Source organism: Mus caroli, chromosome 13 (assembly GCF_900094665.2).
Source record: "Mus caroli chromosome 13, CAROLI_EIJ_v1.1, whole genome shotgun sequence".
NCBI classification, from domain to species: Eukaryota; Metazoa; Chordata; class Mammalia; order Rodentia; family Muridae; genus Mus; species Mus caroli.
The window spans coordinates 50,918,436-50,938,782 of NC_034582.1; the positions used below are offsets into that span (position 1 = coordinate 50,918,436).

The following is a 20,347-nucleotide window of genomic DNA, read 5'->3' on the forward strand; positions in this document are numbered from 1 at the left end:
TTTAAAAAAAAAAAGACAGGGTTTCTCTGTGTAGCCCTGGCTGTCCTGGAACTCACTTATTTCCTTGTACACCAGGCTGGCCTTGAACTCAGAGACTGACCAGACTCTGCCTCCCAAGCACAGGGACTAAAGGAATGTGCCACCACTGCCTGGCTCTCTGTGCATGCCACCACTGCCTGGCTCTCTGTGCGTGTCTTAATTAAAAAACAAAAGTGATAAGCTCGGTGGTGGTGTGGTAGTAGCCGTGCAAGCGGTGCATGCCTTTAATCTCAACATTTGGGAGGTAAGCAGGTGGATCAGAGCTAGCCTGGTCTACAGAGTAAGTTCTAGAAGAGCCAGGGCTACACGGAGAAACCTTTGTCTCAAAACAAACCAACAATACAAGTGAAGACTACTATTCTTTTTTATTTTTCCAATTTCATTTTATGAGTATTGGTGTGAGGGTGTCAGGTCCTCTGGAACTGGAGTTACAGACAGCTGTGAGCTGCCATGTGGGTGCTGGGAACTGAACTCAGCTACTCTGGGAGAGCAGTCAGTGCTTTTAACTACAGACTCATTTCTCCAGTCCTCAACATTGCTATTTTAAGGCACCCAGTTCGGTGGATTTTGGTACATTCACAAGTTTGTACAGTTGTCAGCAGCACCTAATCCAGAACCTGCCATTGTGTCCAACAGAAGCCTGTCCCCATGAGGCAGCTGTCGGAACCCTCTCCCTGAGCACCACATGCACCTGCCGCCTGGCTATGCCGATATCCTTATTCTGAGTGTCCTGTGAAGTTTAAACATTAGGAAATCGCACATGTTGCCGTTTGGTGTCTTATGTCATATTTCAACATTAGTTGTTCTTTATCTTGGTTTTGAGACAGGGTCTCAAGTAGCCCAGGCTGGCCTGGAACTGGCCACGGAACTGATCCTTCTCCCTCTGCCTTCCAAATGCTGAGGTCATAGACTGTGGCACCTGGCCCAGCCCAAGGTCTGGTTTATCTCTTCCTTGGGGGATGGTCTTGTGCTGTCTCACTGTGGGGGATTACACAGTGCTGCTGTGAGCACTGGCCCACGTTCTGCCCGCACCTTCTTTCATTCTCTGGGCTATATGTCAAGTGGGGAGAATGGCAGCCGTATAATGGCGTCATGATGGATTTTTCTTTAAGTGGTTACTACCTATTGTTATATGTAAGGATGCTGTGTCTGTGTGCCACATACGTACAGTGCCCATGGAGGTCAGAAAGGGGTGTCTGAACCCCTGGGACTTACAGTTCTGAGCTGCCATGTGGGTGCTGGGAATTGAACCCAGGACCTCCACAGAGCAGCCAGTGCTCTTTTTTTTTTTTTTTTTTTAAATTTTTTTTTTTATTACATGTAAAGAAAACGGCGCTGTCTTCAGACACACCAGAAGAGGGCATCAGATCTCATTACAGATGGTTGTGAGCCACCATGTGGTTGCTGGGATTTGAACTCAAGACCTTTGGAATAGCAGTCAGTGCTCTTACCCGCTGAGCCATCTCTCCAGCTGCTCTGCCTCCCAAGATCAACTTGCTGAGGAAGTCAGGCGTGTTTGTCTCTTCTGTCATGAACCCTGAGACTTTACCACCATTAGCCTCTGGCTTTAATACCCAAAGCCATCCCCTTCGGTCCATCAGAAAACCTCTCACCCACACGTGGCCCCAAGTGGATTCAATAGGCTCTCACTGAACATTCCAACGTCTTCACACTTGTGTGCCTAAGCCGCTGGTTGGCCTACTTCTGCTCCTTTACACACACCATGTTTTCCTGCCCCAGGGCCTTTGCTCATGATACCATTGTATTGCAGTACCTGTCCATTTGGCTCAGACACCTGTCTCAGACTGCTGCCTTGGGGGCTTGCTCTTGTCATTCAGGGCTCAGGCCCACGCATCCTCCTGACCTACGGTTTCATTTTCTCTATAACATGCATAGAATATAGGATCCTTCTATGGGTTTCTAAGCTGTTGCTCATATTCGCAGGGTTTGGCAATGTTTACCACGTGGCAGGATCTGACTAAGCAAGGACATGGGTGAGTGGGGTGAGGTGGTCCCAGCAGGCTAGTTCACATCACTCACCGGGAAGGCCAGCTGGCAGATGGGGTCCACCCAGGACTGGCGGTGCTGTGCAGCCAGCAGGTGGCTTCGCTCAGTGGTGGTAATCAGGAAGGCACCAGTGTCTCTGGGACAGCTCTCGCCATCCGCAGGCAGGACAGATACACAGTCAGCCAAGCGTATGACCCGGCGTTCCCCTCGACGGCTGGGCCCTGTGGACCTGTCGCCTGCTGGTCCCAGGCCACCATCACGCACGTCCCAGCTTTCTAGCCGAGCTACGCCTGATGGGCCTCCCGCATACAGCAGAGCCCACACTTTGCGCCAGCATTTCTGTAAGAAAGGAGACCCTTGGGAACAAAGCTACCCCCTGCCCCTTGGCTCTGTGTAAGCTGCTTAACAACTGGCTAGCTGACTTCTGCCTTCCTAAGACTTTAGGCTACAGAGGAAGGAGGAGGCCTTGCTGGGGCAGGGGTAGGCAGGGAGAAGTCCATACTTGGGGTTGGTCAGCCCTGAGTTCAAATCACACCTTGCCCTCATCTGGATGACCTGCACAGTTACTAGTATCTAATGGTTGGGGCAGAGCAACTGACACTGTTGTTACACAACCCAAAAGGGCACTTGGGCCATGGGCTGGGTGGGGTGGGAAGGCAGCCTCTGCTTCATGCTGGTAAGGAAGGAAACATGCAAATGACATCTAGCGAAGGAAACAGACGGTTTATCTGCCCAGGTGCAGCTGTAGCTTAACTGTGGGTGTACAGACTGATGCTCAAGGAGAAAAAAACAAAAAGCCAATCCTCACCCCATCTCCTCCCCAGTACCCGGAGAACCAGCCTTTGTCTGCTCCATCCTCGGAGGGCTCCCGCCACACAGGCCCTGGCCTTCTCCAGGAGCCTTGGAGCCATTATACACATAGGTTTTGATTCTTATAGTCCTCTCGTGGTCTGGGCATCTCTACCACTATGTGAGGCAGTCTTACAAAGGATGCTTCATCCCTAACCTTCTTGGGCCAAGAGCCTCCACTTTCAAATTGCCGGGTTTCACCTCACCCAGACCCCGTCCCCAGTTCCCTCAGGTCTAGTTAAGCTGTGTGACCAAGCAGGGGTTTCCCTCCTCTGCCCATGGCTGGCAGCCTGGGGTTCCCACCTTGCCAAACTTCACGTGCTGCTGGTAGAGGATGCCGTCTTTGACAGGGGGCTCCACAGACTCCATGGCCACTGCAGTTCTGAAGTTCCGAGGAGACTGGTACAGGCTGGACAGGAACTTCTCTTACTTCTCGTTTTTTGGCCACTTCCCCCTCCCTCTGTCCAGAGACAGCTGCAGGGCCAGGGGGAGGGGAGCCCAGGCTTCACTTAAGGGACAGTGCTCAGAACCAATCTCTCCCTTAGGGTTCTTGCTGCTCCAAGGAGACCATACCTGCCTATGGGGAGCTTGAGGCCAGCGGGGTTGGGGATGGGGTGTGGGGCAAGGACCGCCTCTTGCACATGCACCTGGATCAGCCGGATCTGAGTGTCTGACCACAGGGTGGACACCCTGAGTCATGAGCTCCGAACCCTCCCCCATTCCCAGACAGCTGTGCACCGTGAGGATGGGAGTACACAGTCTTGGACCCTTCTCTTTCCACATTGCTCAACTGGCTGCCATTCTGAGTGGCACATTTGCCTTTCTTCTAGGACTGGGTTCAACCCAGGGCCTTGGGTGTGCTAAGGCAACTGATGTTATCACTCAGAAATATTTCTTTTTTTTTTTTTTTTGTTTTTTGGTTTTTCGAGACAGGGTTTCTCTGTGTAGCCCTGGCTGTCCTGGAACTCACTTTGTAGACCAGGCCGGCCTCGAACTCAGAAATCCGCCTGCCTCTGCCTCCCGAGTGCTGGGATTAAAGGCGTGCGCCACCACGCCCGGCTCAGAAATATTTCTAAAGCTCACTTTCTCCTCTCGATCCTCACACCACCTGGGCCCTCCCTGGCTGTGTCCACCAATCCTGTTGTTCCCTTGAGTCTAGTCTGGGCAACTCTACACCATCTGCTCTCGCTTGCCTTTAATCCCTGAAGTGCAGTTCTTCAGATGAGGCCCTTCTGGGCACCCCTTACCACTGCCCTGCCCTGCCACAGGTAGCTGCTTCCTCCTGGAGGCCTTGCCTGACTGCTCTCCAAGGCTGGAGAGTGAAGCCCCACACAACAGACATTTCAGGCAGCAGGCCTCAAGGGCTCCATATCCAGTCTCACTGTTTGTCGTGAGTGTGGGCGGCAGGCCCCCAGTATGCTCCCCAGGGAGGTCACATGCTTTAAAGCATTGCTTCCTGCCCAGTGGCTTTGCCCTACCCCACCTGACCTGCCTTGTACTGGAGGCCAGTTTTGGGGCTTTGCATGAATACAAATTATGGAAGTATCTTGTCACCTGTGTAATGTCACTTTGTGTAAGAATGCTGTAACTCATCTGAGGAATGCTGTTTGGGGGGGGTGTTACACAGTACACATGGAAATACACCCATGAGGTCTTTGGCACTTGGCTCCATGCCCACCGTGGTTGTGGCCCAGGCAGCTCTGAGCTCACACAGCCTGATTCTGCCCTCTGCGTTCTCATTGACAGTTCAGCGATGAGGAAATCAAGGCTGATAACTTGAGTAACTTGCCTGAGGCCACACACCGAGTAACAGCCAGACTGAGCAACTGCTACCTTTGCTGAGTCAGCACAAGCCTTGCAGAGTCCCCATGCAGAAGGGCTGCGAGGAGACACCTGCAACCTGCTGTACCTTTCCTTTGGCCTTCTTACTGCAAGGTGATGTCCTGGTTGGTGGGCCAGCCAGTCTTGCAACATCTGCATGTACACATCTTACCTGTGGCTCCCCAGCTGTGGCAGCGTCAGCCTGGCTGGTTTCTGTCTTTATAGCCCAGGGAAGAGTGGGGCAGGACAGAGTTAGAGGGTGCCTGTGGCCAGAATGACAGTTCTGTGGCATCTGCCACTTCCTCAGCAGACAGAGCAGAGGACTTCTGGCTGGGAACTTGCACAGGCAGGGAGGGCAGCCATTACAGGGAAGACTAAAGCTGATGGCAGTGTCAGATAGGAGGGAAACCAGGACACAAACATTTCCCTGTGACCCCCTAACAGTGGCTCCCAAGTTACAAGGCATTCCTGACCAGATACCCTGAGCCCAGATGGGGACACCAGCCAGCAAGTCTGTTCTATAGGAGGCTGGCAACTCTGGAAGCTGCAGATGTCTTGCCTCAGGGTGGTACTGCAGGCAGAGGCTTGTGCAGGACCCAAGGGGCAGGTAGGTGGGTGAGAGAGGAAGAACTGGTCCAAGAAAAGGGACTGTGCTTTAATGCTGGGGAAGAGAACAAAAATAGTAATTCTGAGGGCACTGGGGCTGCCCAGGCCAGCTGGGCCGGGAGGCTGGCTTCTTGTCTTGAGCGCTGGTGTACACATGGCCGGTGTCCTAGCATTGGACTCTTGGGGAGAAGAGAGAAGACAGACGGCTCAGAAGTCCATGGAGCTGTGGGCCAGGTAGTCTTTGCGGCCAATGTTGCTGACCTGCTTGGTCTGCATAGCTTCGAGTTTGGGGCAGTCAGTGATCCGATGGCCAAGGCCTCCACAGAAGGCACAGCCCCGTTCTCCTGTGGGTGAAGAGAAGGGTCAGCAAGGTCACAGGACCAAGTTTCAGGTCCTGGGTCTTGACCCCAGCTGGACCTACCAGCCAGCACTGGATTCCTGGTATTTCAATCTGTTTGCCTTACTAGCCCCAAGAAACCCAGCTGTAGACTGAAGACTAGAGCCCCTGCTCAACACAGTCAGCACTCACCTCCAATGTCCAGCATGGACTCGTCCCCACAGTGCAGCACTTGCAGAACAGGTGGTACCTTCTGCTTGGCCTCCAGCAACAAGGCTTTGAGGTCCATGAGCACTGACTCATCTGAGGGAGAGACAATGAGCACCATTAGGGTCTATCCTGGCTTCAGAACCCAAGGCAGAGCCAGGCAGCTATGTGGAGGGCCTCACCGCAGGCCTTGTTGATGAAGGTGGTAGCGATGCCTGTGTTTCCTGAACGCCCAGTGCGGCCAATTCTGTGCACTGCAAAGAAAGGAACAGGCTCTGGTCGACTTCCCGGAGGCCTAGCCCTCCTCTTGTCCAGCCCACCAATCCCCATGCTCTGTACCATAGTTTTCGATCTCTTCAGGCATGTCATAGTTGATGACATGCTGGATGGCAGGAAAGTCCAGGCCTTTAGAGGCCACATCTGTGGCCACTAAGACGTCCTTCTTGCCTTCCCGGAATGCCTCAATGGCCTTGGTCCGCTCTTCCTGGTCTGGGGCGGGTCAGGTAGGTGTCAGAACTAAAGTAGGAGTGTTGGAAGTAGTGCAGGCTAGCCAGGCAGGGAAGGGGAAGGGGATAGAGAGGAAGGCAGGAAGCTGTCATGGCAGCAGGGCTATGCCAATGTGTTGACCATCCTGACCTTTGCCCCCATGAATGGCTACAGCCTCAACACCCTTGAGCAGGAGGTATTCGTGAATGGCATCCACATCTGCTTTCTTCTCTGCAAAGATGAGCACCTGCCCCGAAAAGGCCGCTCCAGTTAGAAAGTATCACACTGACTCCCACCTAGCATACATCCCTCCCATCCCATTTTATCATGGGAACTCTGGGCCCAGCCTGGCCCAGCTATACTCACAGGTGGGGGTGTCTTCTGCAGGCACTCAAGCAAGTACACCATCTTGGCTTCCTCCTTCACATACTCCACCTCCTGCCACCAGAAGGGCCAGGTCAGGGGACCCCAAGGTTCAGCTCACCAGTCATGGCCGACACTGGAGCTGGGCTCGCAGTCTGCGCTAGGTGACCAGAAGCCCCTTGCTGTGAGGACTAGACAGCCTAAGAACGGCCTTGGCTAAAGGCCACAGGTGGACTCTTTGGTTAACTTCAAGGGAGCAAGGCAGCTTTAGCCTATACTAGTAAGACTCTGTCTATAAGGAGTGTGTGCCTACCTGGATGACATCAAGGCTGGCTGCTCCAGCACGACCCACATTGATGGTGACAGGCTTTACCAAGGCACTCTTGGCAAAGTTTTGAATCTTCTTCGGCATGGTGGCACTGAAGAGCAGAGTCTGCCGTTGGCCCTGAGAAAGGCGGTGGTTCTCAACCTGAGGGTCTCAACCCCTTTGGGGGGGGTCCCATATCAGACAGCCTTCATATCAGATGTTTACAATATAATTCACAATAGTAACAACATTACAGTTATGAAGTGGTGCTATAAATTAACTTTATGGTTGGGTCACCACCTTGCAAGGAGCTGTTGTCTCATCAATCGTTAGGAAGGTTAAGAACCACTGAGCTATGTCGGGCATGGTGGTGCACACCTTTAATTTCAGCACTCGGGAGGCGGAGGCAGGCGGTAGCAGGTGGATTTCTGAGTTCGAGGCCAGCCTAGTCTACAAAGTGAGTTTCAGGGCAGCCAGAGCTACACAGAGAAACCCTGTCTCAAAAAAAAAAAAAAAAGGACCACTGGGCTAAGGGCATGCAGAACTAGACAGAGGGCACACAGGGGATGCTGTCAGGGGATGCTGAACAGCTGAGCCACAGAGCCTGAGAAGCAGAGGGCATACAGTGCAGGGACCCTGCAGCTCAGCTTGCAGTACATGAGTGTATTTACGTGCAGGGGTCGGGCACCTTGAAGTAGGAGAAGATGGTGCGAATGTCACCCTCAAAGCCCATGTCAATCATGCGGTCAGCTTCATCCAGGGCTAGGTAGCGGCAGATGTCTAGGCTGACCATTTTCTTCTGTAGCAAATCCATGAGGCGTCCAGGTGTGGCTACCATCATGTGCACACCACTGAGAACAAAGAAACCCTGAGTTTTGGGTTCCTGGGTATCTCTATGACCTACCAAGAGGCTGTACACTGCCTTGTGCTTTCGCTGTCTCCTCCCCTGGCTCTCAGCACTTCCCAGGCTATCTTCTGTATAACAAAAGCAGCTTATTTAGTAAGGGCTAGACCTTTCTGGCCAGCACTTATTTTGTCATGCCTTCCCCACAAGAGCTATCCTGAGTCTCTAGAGGTTTTCTCCTGGTTCCTGCACCCCTTTACTGGCCTTGCTGGGCTCACATTTCTGATGAGCTATCTGTTATACACCTGCATCCTCCCTGAGCCTCGGAATACCTCAGACATAGGGTGGGTTCTGGTATGACTATCATCTTGGGGCCTGGTCCAGAGTGCTAGAGATGTCTGCTAGGATTGCACTACCTGGAAAGGACCGAGCAGAGGTGCTACTGGGGTCCGGTCCACATCAGTACCTTAGTCTGGTTAACCACAGTGAATAGTTCTGATTTTTCTGGATACCCCAGACTTCAATCTCTGAGCTTTCTACCTGAACTGACTCCCAATTTCAAATGGCACCTTCCCTGCAACGCCTTTTCTGACTTCCAATATCCCAGAGAATGGGACATTCCATTTGTTCTATTCCCACAATATCCAGCTACATCTTTCCATCCTACCCCAAACCGTTTTCCCTCAAGGACTGGACTCCCAGAAGAACTGTGTGAGGCCCATGCAGTAGCTAATCTAAAGGCTTCTTCTACCTCTCCGGACACTCAGGGGATGCCCCCGAGATCATCAGTACGTACTGTCGGATGGTCTCCATCTGCTCCTTCACCGACATGCCCCCAATGCAGAGGGCACAGCGAAGGAGGGGTGAGCTGTCCTCCTGCAGCAGACGGCAGTAATATTCCAGGATGCCGTGGGTTTGGCGAGCCAGCTCTCGCTATAGGCAGAGACAAGGCTGGTACCGGAAGCCAGCACAGTCCTTCTCCCGACCCCAGGATTAGCCTATCTTACCGAGGGGCAGATGATGAGCCCATAAGGCCCCTCCCGCTTGGAGAAAGGCAACCGCTTCTCCTGTTCCAGGCAGAACATGATGACGGGCAATGTGAACACCAGTGTCTTGCCTGACCCCGTGAAGGCAATGCCGATCATGTCCCGACCGGACAGACTGTCAGGAAAGGACAGCTTCAGGACTGGCCCAGCAGGAGACAGCTGGATAAATGGGCGTGGCTTCTCTGTTGCAGTCACACTCACAGCCCACACTTACATGGTAGGGATACCCTGGATCTGAATGGGTGTTGGGTGGAGGATGCCCTTTTTTTTCAGGCCCCGAAGGATAGCTGTAGTAAAGAACAGGAGTTTAATTGGCATCTTGAGTCCGGTAGAATTAGTTCTTCCCTGTAAGTTGTAAATCATGAAACAGAGGCTGGGGTGTCAGAAAACAGTAGGTCCAATGCCCACTGGCTCACTGGGCCTAAGTTCTCATGGAAGCTCTGTTGAAGCAGAAGATAGCCAAGGCACCTGAAAATAAGTCCAAAGAAACCCTTCCTCGCTAGGCGGTGGTGGCACACGCCTTTAATCCCGGCACTTGGGAGGAAGAATCAGGCAGATTTCTGAGTTCAAGGTTAGCCTGGTCTACAGAGTGAGTACCAGGACAGCCAGGGCTACACAGAGAAACCCTGTCTCAAACAAAACAAAACAAAACAAAAAATTAAACCCTTCCTCTAGCGAGGAATGGTGGGACATGCCTATAAGCCCTGAACCTAGGAGTCCCGTTGCACCAGGGACAATTAAGCCTCCAAAATGACACGTGGTTTCACAACTGCCCACAGGGTGTGGTGGTTATGCCCCCAGTGCTAGCTAGCACGAGCTTTCAGTAGGGATGCTGCAGGAGGACTGTTTTGGATTTGAGGTCAGCCTGGGCTGCCGAAAGAGATCCTGTCTCAAAAGAGCTCCTCCCCCCAAACCAAGTGCCACCAACAACCACAGAGAGACCTCCTATCTCCAACTCTCCATTCCCACTGCTGAGCGCAGTGGGTGCTGGGACACATAATCTCACAGGGGCAAGATGATAAAGCACAGTGCCTCCCTTCTCCTCGGGTACCTGCAGGAAACTTCATCTCCTTGAAGCTCTTGATGGGTGGCGGGATACCATCCCCCTCCACCAGGATGTGATACTTCTTCCGAACTCGCTCATGCCGCTCCTCAGACATGCTCAGGACATAACGCGGGGGTGTCCAACTATGGGTAGGCGATGGGCAGGAGAGGGCAACACGGTAGAGTATGGTGGGGCAGCTCCCTCCCCAGTCTGCACAGCTGGGCGTCAGGGTACCACTGCCAGTCCCAACCTCATATACTTACTGGAAAGGCATACCTAGTTTTGATTGGATCGTCATAGGTGATGCCTTTGGCCATTTCCTTCACTGACATCAAGGCTGAGGAGACAGACATGGCTCATTGAGCAAGACCACCCAAGAGGTCTCGCCTTTGAAATCGGGAGGAAGTGGCTCAGTCCACCTCTACTCTGAACCAACTATAATGGTACCTCGGCCTTCAGCCACACTCTCCAGAATCTTTTCTTCTTCCTTCAGTTGCTTTTCCTTGGCAGACTCCTTGCGTGCTGAGAAAAGAAGCCGAAGAGGTCAGAGAAGCAGGAGCACTGCGGCCTAGGCCCGTCCTCTCTCCTTCCTGCTAGGCCCACCTTCAGCCTTCTCTTTGAGGTGCTGGTGCTGATCCAGGAGGCTGACATTGGACTGAGGGCCCAGCGGGATGTCGTCCTCATCTCCTCGGGGCTCACTGCCACTGTCCTGCTGCTCTTCCTCCGTAGCGCCCTTGCGTCTTCGCTGCAGCAGCTTCTGGAGCTGAGGTCCCACCAGTGTCCCTCAGAGCCAAGCCCACGACCCGGCAGGTGAGGGGGCACAGCACTCGGGAGGGCATTTTCCGGGAAGGGAGTCGTGTGCACTGACGCGCACGTCTGTCCGGAACTCAGGTTCACTAGTCCCTGGTCTTCCTCAGAACCACGACCCAAGGTGGGACTACAGCTCCCCAGATCCCCCCTCCCGCTGACGGCCGGGGACACGTTGCCGTTGCACCAGGGATGCGGCCCCTCACCAGTAGCTGCCGGCGCTGCCGCAACGGCACATAGGGTACGTAGTCCTCGTCGTCCTCATCCTCGTCCTCGGAGCGGCTCCCACCCGCGGTCGCCTCGTCCGCGCGTGCCCGCTGCGGAGACCCGAGTCAGCCGCGGCCCCTCCCCCTGCCCGCACCCCCTCGCGTGAACCAAACCTCAGTCCCACCTTCCGCTCGGGTTCCGACTCCTCCATCGTAGGCCGCACACATGCGCAATGCCAGGGCATCTGAGCTCCAATCAGATAGGAAAAACTGCTGTGGTCGCCTAGCAACGGCGTGAGCGCCGGATCGCGAACCGGGACAATCTTCTTCCAGCGGCGCGTTTGTGGACGCGCAGCGGAGCCAATTGGGTCTGGCGAAGCCTTGTGGGTAGCGGGAGGATTTGAGGCATGCGCAGAAGACCCAAGTCGTAGGTTAAAGGATGAATCTGTTGAACACGCCCCACCCTCCGCACGCTCCCTGGGAGCGTTGTGCCCTCTGGCGGCCAGGAGTCTCAGCCCTGCAAGCGGTGCTCGCAGAATATTATTCCCCATTAGTGTGAGATAACACCGCTGTTCCGACGGGTCGGAAGTAAAATAATGGTCAAGGTCTTTTTTAACCTTGTATGTTATGTGTGTAAATGATATACATCTCAGAGTGACCACCTGGGAAGCTAGAGATAGCACAGAAGAGATGCTGGATCTGGGTTTTCGAGTTAGTGGAGGGAGGAGTCACCATCAGGAGAGCAGAAAAGGGGCTGAGAGTGTAGAGCAAATAACCAGATTCCTTAGGGCATCTGCAGAGATCTCAGGGGCTGGTGTGAGGTAAGGGGAAAAGGAGAAGGGCCCAGGTTGTCAGGAGTCCTACTTTAAGGAGGAAAGACAGAGCTAGTGCTGGCTGCTCCTTTATCTGTAATAGGTGCATCGATCATCATGGAGTGCCAAAGTGTTTTGAGATTGGGAGAAATAAAAGGACTTTTTTTCCTAAGAGAGGGTCTTGCCATGTAGCCAAGGTTGGCTTCAAACTTGTGGTGATCCTCCTGCTTCAACCTCATGAGTGCTGGGATTGTGTATATCACAATACCTAGCATGAAATCACAAAGGAAGTGCAAATCGATTTTCGTGATATTCATAGCAAGTAGCCTCTCTTGAAGAATAATTAAAATTCAAAAGCCAGGTGGTTGCATGCACCTTTAATCCCAGCACTCAGCAGGCAGATCTGAGTTTGAAGCCGGCTGGGGCTACACAGTAAGAACTCATGGTAAAGAAACAAACACCCGGAATTCATACTGGAAGAATAATTGTGGAGGGGTGGGGAATGTGAAAGAAAATCAGGAGTCACCTAGCTGGTGACCGTGTGCCGAAGGCCAAAGCTAGAAGATTTTGTAGGTACTTGACCAGACTTTAACTCTTGCCACAACTGGAATTTTAGAGAGCAGTTTTAAGTGTGAAAAACAAAGCTAGCCAATACAGAGAAAAGGCTTCAACTGTTTTCCCTTTCCTGAAACTTAAACAGGCTGAGACGCAGGAGCTGTGAGCCTGTGGTCTGGCTCCTGCTCCCGTGGGAGAGGAGAGGAAGAGTACGGGTTAACTGCAGAGCCCAGCAGATGCTTGCTAAGAATGGCATTTAGCAGGGCTGGAGGGTGGCTCAGGCCAAGAGCATTGGTTCTTGCAGAGGACCCAGATTGGATTCTCAGCACCTACATGGTGCCTCACATTTCTAACTCCATTTCTGTGGAATCCAATGCTCTCTTCTGACCTTCAACACCAGGCTTATAGTGTGAGCAAAACACTCACACATAAAACAGATCTTTAAAAAGACTTCAGCCTGGACACGGCACATGTGAGGCATTTTTTCAGTAAATCTACCACATTAAAGTAGGATTTTGGGAAGGTGAAGTGGATTCCTTGACTTTATAGATGTTTAGTATGTGTTTTGTTTTCAGGTTTATGAGTGTATACATATCCCATTCCCACTGGACACGTAGATCTATTTCATAAAAGGTGTTTGCCCTTAACTGCTCCAATTGTGTTGGTATGGTGTGGGTAGCTCTCAACTGGCCAGGGCTCCAGGTGCATAGTTGTAAAGGCCTCAGGGCCTCTGGTCTCATGCATATGTAAAAGGCTATATCCAACCTAGGTCCACGTGATCATCTTGCAGAGGGGAAAACTAAGTGAAAGTGTAAGGGCTAAGCAAGGTGAACCTGTAAGGGCATTTCTGGGAAGGATTAACTGAGGGGTGAAGACACTACACTCAAATGCGCTGTACTTTCCTCAGTGGTATCCTGGACATAAGGAGATCCGAGGAAATGTTGCTTTTGCACCTACTCTGCTGACATCAGAGCTTAGCTTCTTCAGTCTTCCAATGTGGACTAAAGATTAGGCGCTCTCTCTCTCTCTCTCTCTCTCTCTCTCTCTCTCTCTCTCTCTTCAAGACAGGGTTTCTCTGTGTATCCCTGGCTGTCCTGGAACTCACTCTGTAGACCAGGCTGCCCTCCAACTCAGAAATCCCGAGTGCTGGGATTAAAGGCATGCACCACCATTGCCCGGTGGATTAAGGACTCTCTCGAGGGCTAGAGATGGCTCAGCAGTCAAGAGCACTGAGCTCTTCCAGAGGACCCAGGTTCAATTCCCAGCAATCCTGAAACACTAGACTGAATCAGCCTCTCATTGTGCAGAGGTGGCCACTGTCGAGCTCCCAGCCCATATAGTGTTCTAGGTTTATGTACTTGAGTCCTCCCAATAGGAGACAGGGCCTAGGGCCTAGACAGTGACAACAGCCACAGTCTTTGGGCCCAGCCAGACGGTTTAGCAGTCACTTTGCTGTCATAACCTTAGTCCTCCATCTCCATTATGTTGGGCTGTCAGCCCCACTCAGAATTGCTTGGGGACTCTAAGGGTTATGTAAGAATGATGGCAGACTGCCTGAGCAGAATACTGCTGTAGATGGTGACTAAGACAGACCTCTGTTTCTTAGTACATATACCTCTCTCCCACGCCCCATTCAGATCAGCAAATCACCATCATACTAACTCTGTGTCCAAATGTTGCTTTATCTTTCCCCACGAAAGATATTCACAGTATCAAAAGTAAAGAATTAAAAAAACAAAACAGAAACCAAACACAAAGAGAGCAGGTTTGGGCCAGCAGTCCCACCAGCCCTTGCTCACAGGCCAGCCCAGCAGTCCCACCAGTCCTTGGTTCACAGGCCAGCCCAGCCCTGGGCTCTGAGTGCAGGCAGCATAGCACCAGGAAGTGGCTCTGCCAAGGTCCTCACAGGCCCCAGCACAGCATGGCGTCCATTCAGCTTTTGGTTGGTCAGGGTAGTGGGAGCAGGACAGGTCAAGACAGGTGGCAGGGCACGTCAGAACTACATCTGCAGCTTGAGCTGGGACCTTGAGGTGACCTGGAGACGTCAACGTGGGCAGGGCTGAGAGGGAAGAAGAGGGTAAGATCACAGTGAGTACCAGGCCCTCTCTCCTCGCCCCCGATGGCCTTGCTGGTTCTGCCCAGCCCTGCTGCATCTGGGTCTGGGGAAGTGGTAATATGCAGTGTTAGCTTCGTTTCTTGGGCTAAAAACAAGCGACAGATTTCCCAAATGGAAATAGGAGAAACAGGAAAATTTTCAGGAGAAAATGAAGTTTAAAACTGTGAGGGATAGAGTCCCAGTTCTGAGGTTCTGTCAATATAAGGGACAGTCCTTAAGAAAACGAAGGCCCTTCCTGCAGCACCCCTGTGCAGGTCAGGGCTGAGTAAGAACTCGGTAGCACTTACAGGTGCTAGTGGAGGCTAACCCTGGATTCAGACTCCTGCTCAGGTTCAAGGAGATAGCCTGGGCTGGGTTCCGAGGCTGTGTCAGCACTGTGGCCTCCTAGAGCTTCCTGGAAAATGATGGAATGGCTCCAGGATGTACACTCGTGAGGGTGGGGAGGAGGGCAGTGGCCTTCCTGTCTTGGAAGAGATTAGCTAAAATAGAAGATGGCTGGATTAGGTTTCTCAGGAGACCAGTGATTGGGTTTATGTGAGGTGTGACCCTTTATCTCTTCATAGAGGCAGCAGATGGGGTCTTTGTTGTTCCTTACTCTTGTGGTGATGGGAAAGAAAGGTCAGAGATACCTTATCTCTAGAAGCTACCCTTGGGGTGTGGTTATCCTGGTGGCAAAGAATCAGTCTCCTCAAAGCACAGGAGCCTGAGGTGGCTCTGAAGAAAGTAGCTTTAACTTGGAGGCAACATATGCATAGCACAGGGAGCCTCAACTCTGGAGGCTGCCCTGGCTTCAGGCCTCTGTACTGCCCTGGGGGAGTTATTCAGATTCCAGAAAGCTTACTGCTTCAACCCAGAGATAAATTTTTAAAGGACACAGGAACATAGTGTCAGGTGGGGACCTCAAGAGTATGTGTACACAGGTCAGAGCTCCCATTGTACTAAGGGCAGTTATGCAGTTCTCAGACAAAAAAATTCCTGATGCAGATACACAGCACAAAGTTAAGACACGGAACTGTGGGGCTGGAGAGATGGCTCAGAGGTTAAGAGCACTAGCTGCTCTTCCAAAGGAATTTGTTCAATTCCCAGTACCCACATGGCAGCTTACAACTATCTGTAACTTGGAATTGGACACCCTCTCACAGACAAACACACCGGTGAAACACCAATAACACGTAAATAAAAATACATAGTTAAAAAAAAAGGGGGTGGGTAGGGGTTGGCTTAGCAGTCAGGAGCACTACTCTTCCTGAGGTCCTGATTCACTTCTCAACAACCACATGGTGGCTCACAACCATCTGTAACAGGATCTGTTGCCCTCTTCTGGCATGCAGGTGTATATGCCTCATCAGCACCTCCGTGATTTATCAATGGCCTGCCACTGTCCCCTCAGGGCTGGACTCTATGCTGCTTCAGGTGGAAGGGATAGCCTGCACTGAGGAAACAAGTGGGTAAGCCCACTGCCCAAGCATGGAGCAACTCCATGAAGTCTGCTGTTGCCAGGATGCTCTGGGAGACTGAGCCCCAGTTCTGACAGCCCAGGAAGCTGACCTTCAGGAGAAGCAGCAGCAAGATTCAGGGAAGGGCAAAACCAGGGAGGACTGATGGAAGAGCAGAGGCCTTGGTGAGGGAACACACAGAAGGGTAGGGCGCAGAGCATCAGCAACTGAATCTGGAGATGTGGTTGCTATATAGGGGCAGAAAGCAGGGCCAGCAAGCCCTGAGCCCAAATCCCTAGTGTCATCATACAGAATGGTTTAGAGGGGCACAGAGCATGGAAGGAAGTGGGTGCTGGTGATAGCTGGGGTCTCTACCTCACTGAGCTGTGCTAGGAGTGGTTTTCTTGAGGCTGAAGTTGGTCCAGTTCACAGCAACTTTCTGACGAGTTTGCTTTGCAGAATCCAAACAGAACCTATTGGGTTTTGGAAATATGGGGAAAACACAGTAAGTTCTTTCCTGTCCTTACTGGACCCCACCTCTGGACAAAACACATCCCATTTACTCAGAAACCAGCTGGAAGCCTAGAGTGATACACTGTATCCCAACACTCATGACTGCCTTGAGTTTGAGGGCAGCCTGGGTTATTTGGCAAAACTCTTTAAAAAAAAAAAAGAAAGGAGTTGGCTCTAAACAGCCACTGTGGCTTCCCAGTGTCTGCCGGGGTTTGACAGGCTTGGGAAGTACTGTCCATGAGGCCAGGGGACAACGCATGCAGACAGCTGCCGTGAGATACACTGGCCATCATCTCTCCCTCACCCTTGCTGTACTGAGCTGGCTGCTTCTCCCTCAGACATCTGTATATGGTGCCCACTGTTACAGACACCTTCCAGCATCCCTGCTGAGCTCAGCTCAGTCCCAGCTCCCCAGAAAAGCGCCCTCCAGCCCCCAGGCTGGTCTGAAGGCTTCCCACAGGTGGCCTCATCACACCATTATGCTTGTAATGGCACCAATCGCTGGACCGTGTATTTCTTTTTGCGTCTTGACTCTGCCTAGAGCTTGGCCCACTAGAACAGAAGAAGTACTAGCAAAATACCAGCACTAGGGATGGATCTCCGTGAGTTTGATGCCAGCCTAGTTTATGTAAAGAGTTCTTGAGCAACCCTGAAGCCCTGCTCCTGGGTGGTGACATGGCTCCTTCACCTTATCCTTGCACTTTCCCAGGTGATCGTCTTGCCAAGTGGCTCCCTGGGTTCAGGCTATGTGGAAGGGCCTGAAAGGACAGTGAGGAACCCCGTGGATCTTCTACGGCTTAAGACACAATATGGGGCTTGGGCAGAACATAAGTACCCCTCAGCTGGGAAAAGCAGGCAGCACACACCTACCTCTTGAAGTACTCCACCTCTCGGTCTGTCTCATCCATCTCCACCCCATCCAAGTCTTTGGGCAGGAACACATCGTCTAGGAAGACACAGCCAGGAGGGCTCAGTGCCTATGGCCAGACCTCTGGGGTCATGCTGGGACTGCCCTCCACCCCATGGCTTGGTTGGAGTGGGGGTTCAGCCACTTGGTTCCTGGTGCACTCACCCAAGGAGGAGGCTGACTTCTCCTGCTTGTTTCGGCTCCGGCGGCTGCGGCCCTTGCCCTGGGACAAGCTCTGTGGCCTTGCTGGACCAGGGGTCTGCTCAGATTCCTGCTCCAGAGTCCGTGCCTTGGCCCCACCTGGCCAATTCTGCCAGGAACTACCCTTCTTGTCAGTTTTGGGGCTGTCAGCCTGAATTGGTCCTGGCCGGCTCCCCCGACTGCCCTCTCCAGGTTCTGCACCACTGGCCCCTTTGGCAGGCTCTGAGCCCTTGCCGGGCTGCTTGGGGCTCGATACCTGGCTTTGGGCAGCAGAAGCCTCTGGATTGGCTGGGGGCCAGGGGGCTGGACTTGCCAAGGTCTTTTTGGCTTGACTTCCCTGTCTCTTGCTCTTTCTTGGCTTTCCACCTGTGGCCACAGGCTCAGATAATTCCTGTTTGCAACTGGGAACTTCCTTTGAACTTTCCTCAGAGCTTGGGTTGCCTGGCTTGGGTGTCTTGACCCAGATCACCCTGGACAGGTTGGGCACAGTGTTGAGTCTTCTCACAAGCCCATTCTCAGGGATACCAGGAGGTGGGCCCCTCACCTCTGTCCATGGTGGTGGGTGAGGGTCTCTCCTTTCTGCCCAAGGTGGGACTGGCTCACTTGGAGCCTGTAACGTGTGGCTCTGAGAGGAACCCAAGGTCAAAGGGGACAGGTCAAGGTTGATGTCAGGCTGTTTCTGAGAGGAGCCACTGAGGTCTGAAGGGGTGAGGGTCTGAGCTTCCACAGTCCCCTCCTTAAACCCACTGCTCTCCACGCTGAGCTCACACATACTCAGGCTGGCACAGAGGGAGTCCTTGACGGTGCTCTTGATCTCCTGCAAGCGGCTGCTCAAGAAGCTATTGACGCGGTCCAGTTCCTGGTCAGGCCACTCTAGGAGCCTCTCCCTGGCAGGCCTTAGCTCCTGGCTTCCCAAACCACGATTCACCTGCTTCAGAGCTTCTGTGGCCAACCGGGCCTTCTCTTTTTCCTGCAATAGAAGACACAGTTTCAGCAGAGGTCTGCTATGGATCAAGTATAATGTGAAACATCCAGTTGGGACCTAGCTTTGACACTTGCTGAAGACAGAGACTCACGATCTTCATATATTCCTCAACCCTGCAGGGATGAGGGGGTGATGAAAGCAGACAGGTATCAAGTTTTAGGGGTAGAAGTACAAATATGCTCCTGAGGGTAGCTTTGGACAGTTTATTCACTATGGGTCTGTGTCAGCTCTAGGGTCTAAGAGGGCTAGGATCTGCTTCCTGAGGATGGGTTAGTATGAGCTTGAGTAATTTGTTTACTTCCCAGTTAGGCCCCAGTGGACTCATCTACAAAGTAGAGACAGTAATTGTGGACTAAAGAACAAAGTGGGGATGCATGGCTGTGGAGCAGTCTCTTCAACTCTGTAGGTGGCAGGGAGATGTGTTATTATGCAGTCTTAAAGGAAAAATGCTGTAGGAGCTGAGATGCTCCGAGTAAGTGGCTGACTGTGAGTGTCCTCTTGATGCTGCCTTACTGAAGAGGGGCATCTCTTGAAAGGTCTCTCACTGCTCAGCCAGCTCCACACATTGCAGCCCACATCTCAATGTGTCCTACAGCATACCATGATTAGTGACAGACAGGGCCCTCACCACAAGGTATATAAAAGCAGCTCCTGAGCCCTAAAGACTGGCAGGTTCTGTAAATCCTCTTCAACAGACTTGAATCAGGAGAATAGAAATCCATCTGTGGGCTGAGCTATCCAAATTTCTGTACCTAAACCCAAGGTGCCAGGAGGCTAGCAGAGCCCAGAAGTCAGCTAGGGAGACTATGGTGAAGTCCCACCTCACGAGTTTGCAGGTGACTTGCAGATTGAGGGAGAGACAAAGGAAACTGAATCTGGGGAGAGAAGCCTTGCCTCCACCTCTGAATCACCTTAGAGAGAACGCTCTTCGGCCCCAGTGGGCAGCCATGTAACCTCTGTGTCTTCTGAACACTGACTACACACCTGAGCTCAGCTCTTTAGCCCCTTGCACTAATCACTTTCTCTGAGCCTTAACAGCGAAGTCTGTAACTTACAAGAAAAGGTTGCTGAGGATGGCTGTAGGGGTCCGAGTGTCCTTCCCCATGTGCCAGAACTCTACCTACTCAGGAAGGCTGTGAGCGGTGTGGCCTGGAGCAGTGTCTACAGACATCACAGGGTATGCACAGCCTGCCTGCTGGTTGTTCTAGATAAGGAAGTGTCTCCTCAGGAAGGTCTGAGAAGTCCTGGTGTGGAGAACGCCTCCTCATTACCAACACTGCCTGGTGAGGAGAGCAGCTACATGCATAGACCTGGCCCTGCAGCAAGTCGTCCTTTAGCCCTCACCACTGCCCTTGCTGTACCATAACACAGTTCACACAGATGGGGAACTTCAGCTTTGGTAAGAATACCAAACTGGTTCAAGATCAAGCAGCTAGTAAATCAGCAAGGCATAGTTCATGAGTTCCAGACTTAGTTCCTTTTACTCATTGACTGTGAGACAGTGGGCTAAGCTTTGGGAGGACAGCCGGGCACAAGACACGGTCTGTTTCCCAGCTTCAGTCAGCCAGGGAAGAGAGACATCTAAATGGACAGCTTAATTCAAGCGGCAGTGTCAAGTGCTACAGGGCAGAAAGTCCAAGGCACGTTTAAGCCAGCCTGGACCATCTGAGTGCTCCTGGTGGGCACTGAAGGGTGAGAGTTATTACCCTGGGAAGAATAAGCACCCCGTGCAGACATACAGTTGGAGCCTAGAGCTTTGTTCTGCTTTTGTTTTTGCCTGGGAAGGTGTGGTGTGGAGGAACCTTGGTAGCCAGGAAGGTAGGTTAGGAAGTAAGGCTGAGATGAAGCTAGG

The 20,347-nt window shown here is 52.4% G+C and overlaps 3 protein-coding genes across 7 annotated transcripts in view; all 3 read right to left on the bottom strand.

The window, feature by feature from the left end:
- Dok3 (docking protein 3) overlaps window positions 1-3,788 on the bottom strand; it is a 6,041-nt gene extending 2,253 nt beyond the window's left edge. The window contains exons 1-2 of the mRNA XM_021180839.2: window positions 3,199-3,788; window positions 2,080-2,385 (exon numbers count right to left, since the gene is read on the bottom strand). Coding sequence (XP_021036498.1) covers window positions 2,080-2,385; window positions 3,199-3,264 — 372 coding nt within the window. The 5' untranslated portion in view covers window positions 3,265-3,788. The remainder of the gene's footprint in view (window positions 1-2,079; window positions 2,386-3,198) is intronic.
- Window positions 3,789-5,350: 1,562 nt separating this feature from the next.
- On the bottom strand, window positions 5,351-11,330 carry Ddx41 (DEAD-box helicase 41). Its single transcript, XM_021179795.1, has 17 exons — window positions 11,156-11,330; window positions 10,971-11,081; window positions 10,561-10,720; window positions 10,405-10,479; window positions 10,234-10,294; window positions 9,964-10,100; window positions 9,127-9,199; window positions 8,874-9,027; window positions 8,663-8,799; window positions 7,711-7,873; window positions 7,029-7,160; window positions 6,719-6,790; window positions 6,503-6,599; window positions 6,206-6,355; window positions 6,049-6,120; window positions 5,852-5,962; window positions 5,351-5,666 (listed from the first exon to the last, which is right to left on the bottom strand). Exons 1-17 carry the CDS (start codon window positions 11,213-11,215, stop codon window positions 5,530-5,532), a joined length of 1,902 nt encoding a protein of 633 aa, XP_021035454.1. The 5' UTR covers window positions 11,216-11,330; the 3' UTR covers window positions 5,351-5,529.
- Window positions 11,331-13,999: 2,669 nt separating this feature from the next.
- Fam193b (family with sequence similarity 193 member B) overlaps window positions 14,000-20,347 on the bottom strand; it is a 32,177-nt gene continuing 25,829 nt past the window's right edge. For 4 of the 5 annotated variants that reach the window (XM_021179793.1, XM_021179794.2, XM_029468363.1 and 1 more), the window contains 4 exons: window positions 17,475-18,480; window positions 17,273-17,348; window positions 16,265-16,362; window positions 14,000-14,396 (listed from right to left, as the gene is read on the bottom strand). In XM_021179793.1, coding sequence (XP_021035452.1) covers window positions 16,266-16,362; window positions 17,273-17,348; window positions 17,475-18,480 — 1,179 coding nt within the window. In that variant the 3' untranslated portion in view covers window positions 14,000-14,396; window position 16,265. Of the gene's footprint in view, window positions 14,397-16,264; window positions 16,363-17,090; window positions 17,161-17,272; window positions 17,349-17,474; window positions 18,481-20,347 lie in introns of those variants that run through there. The other variant, XM_029468362.1, reaches the window with a different exon arrangement.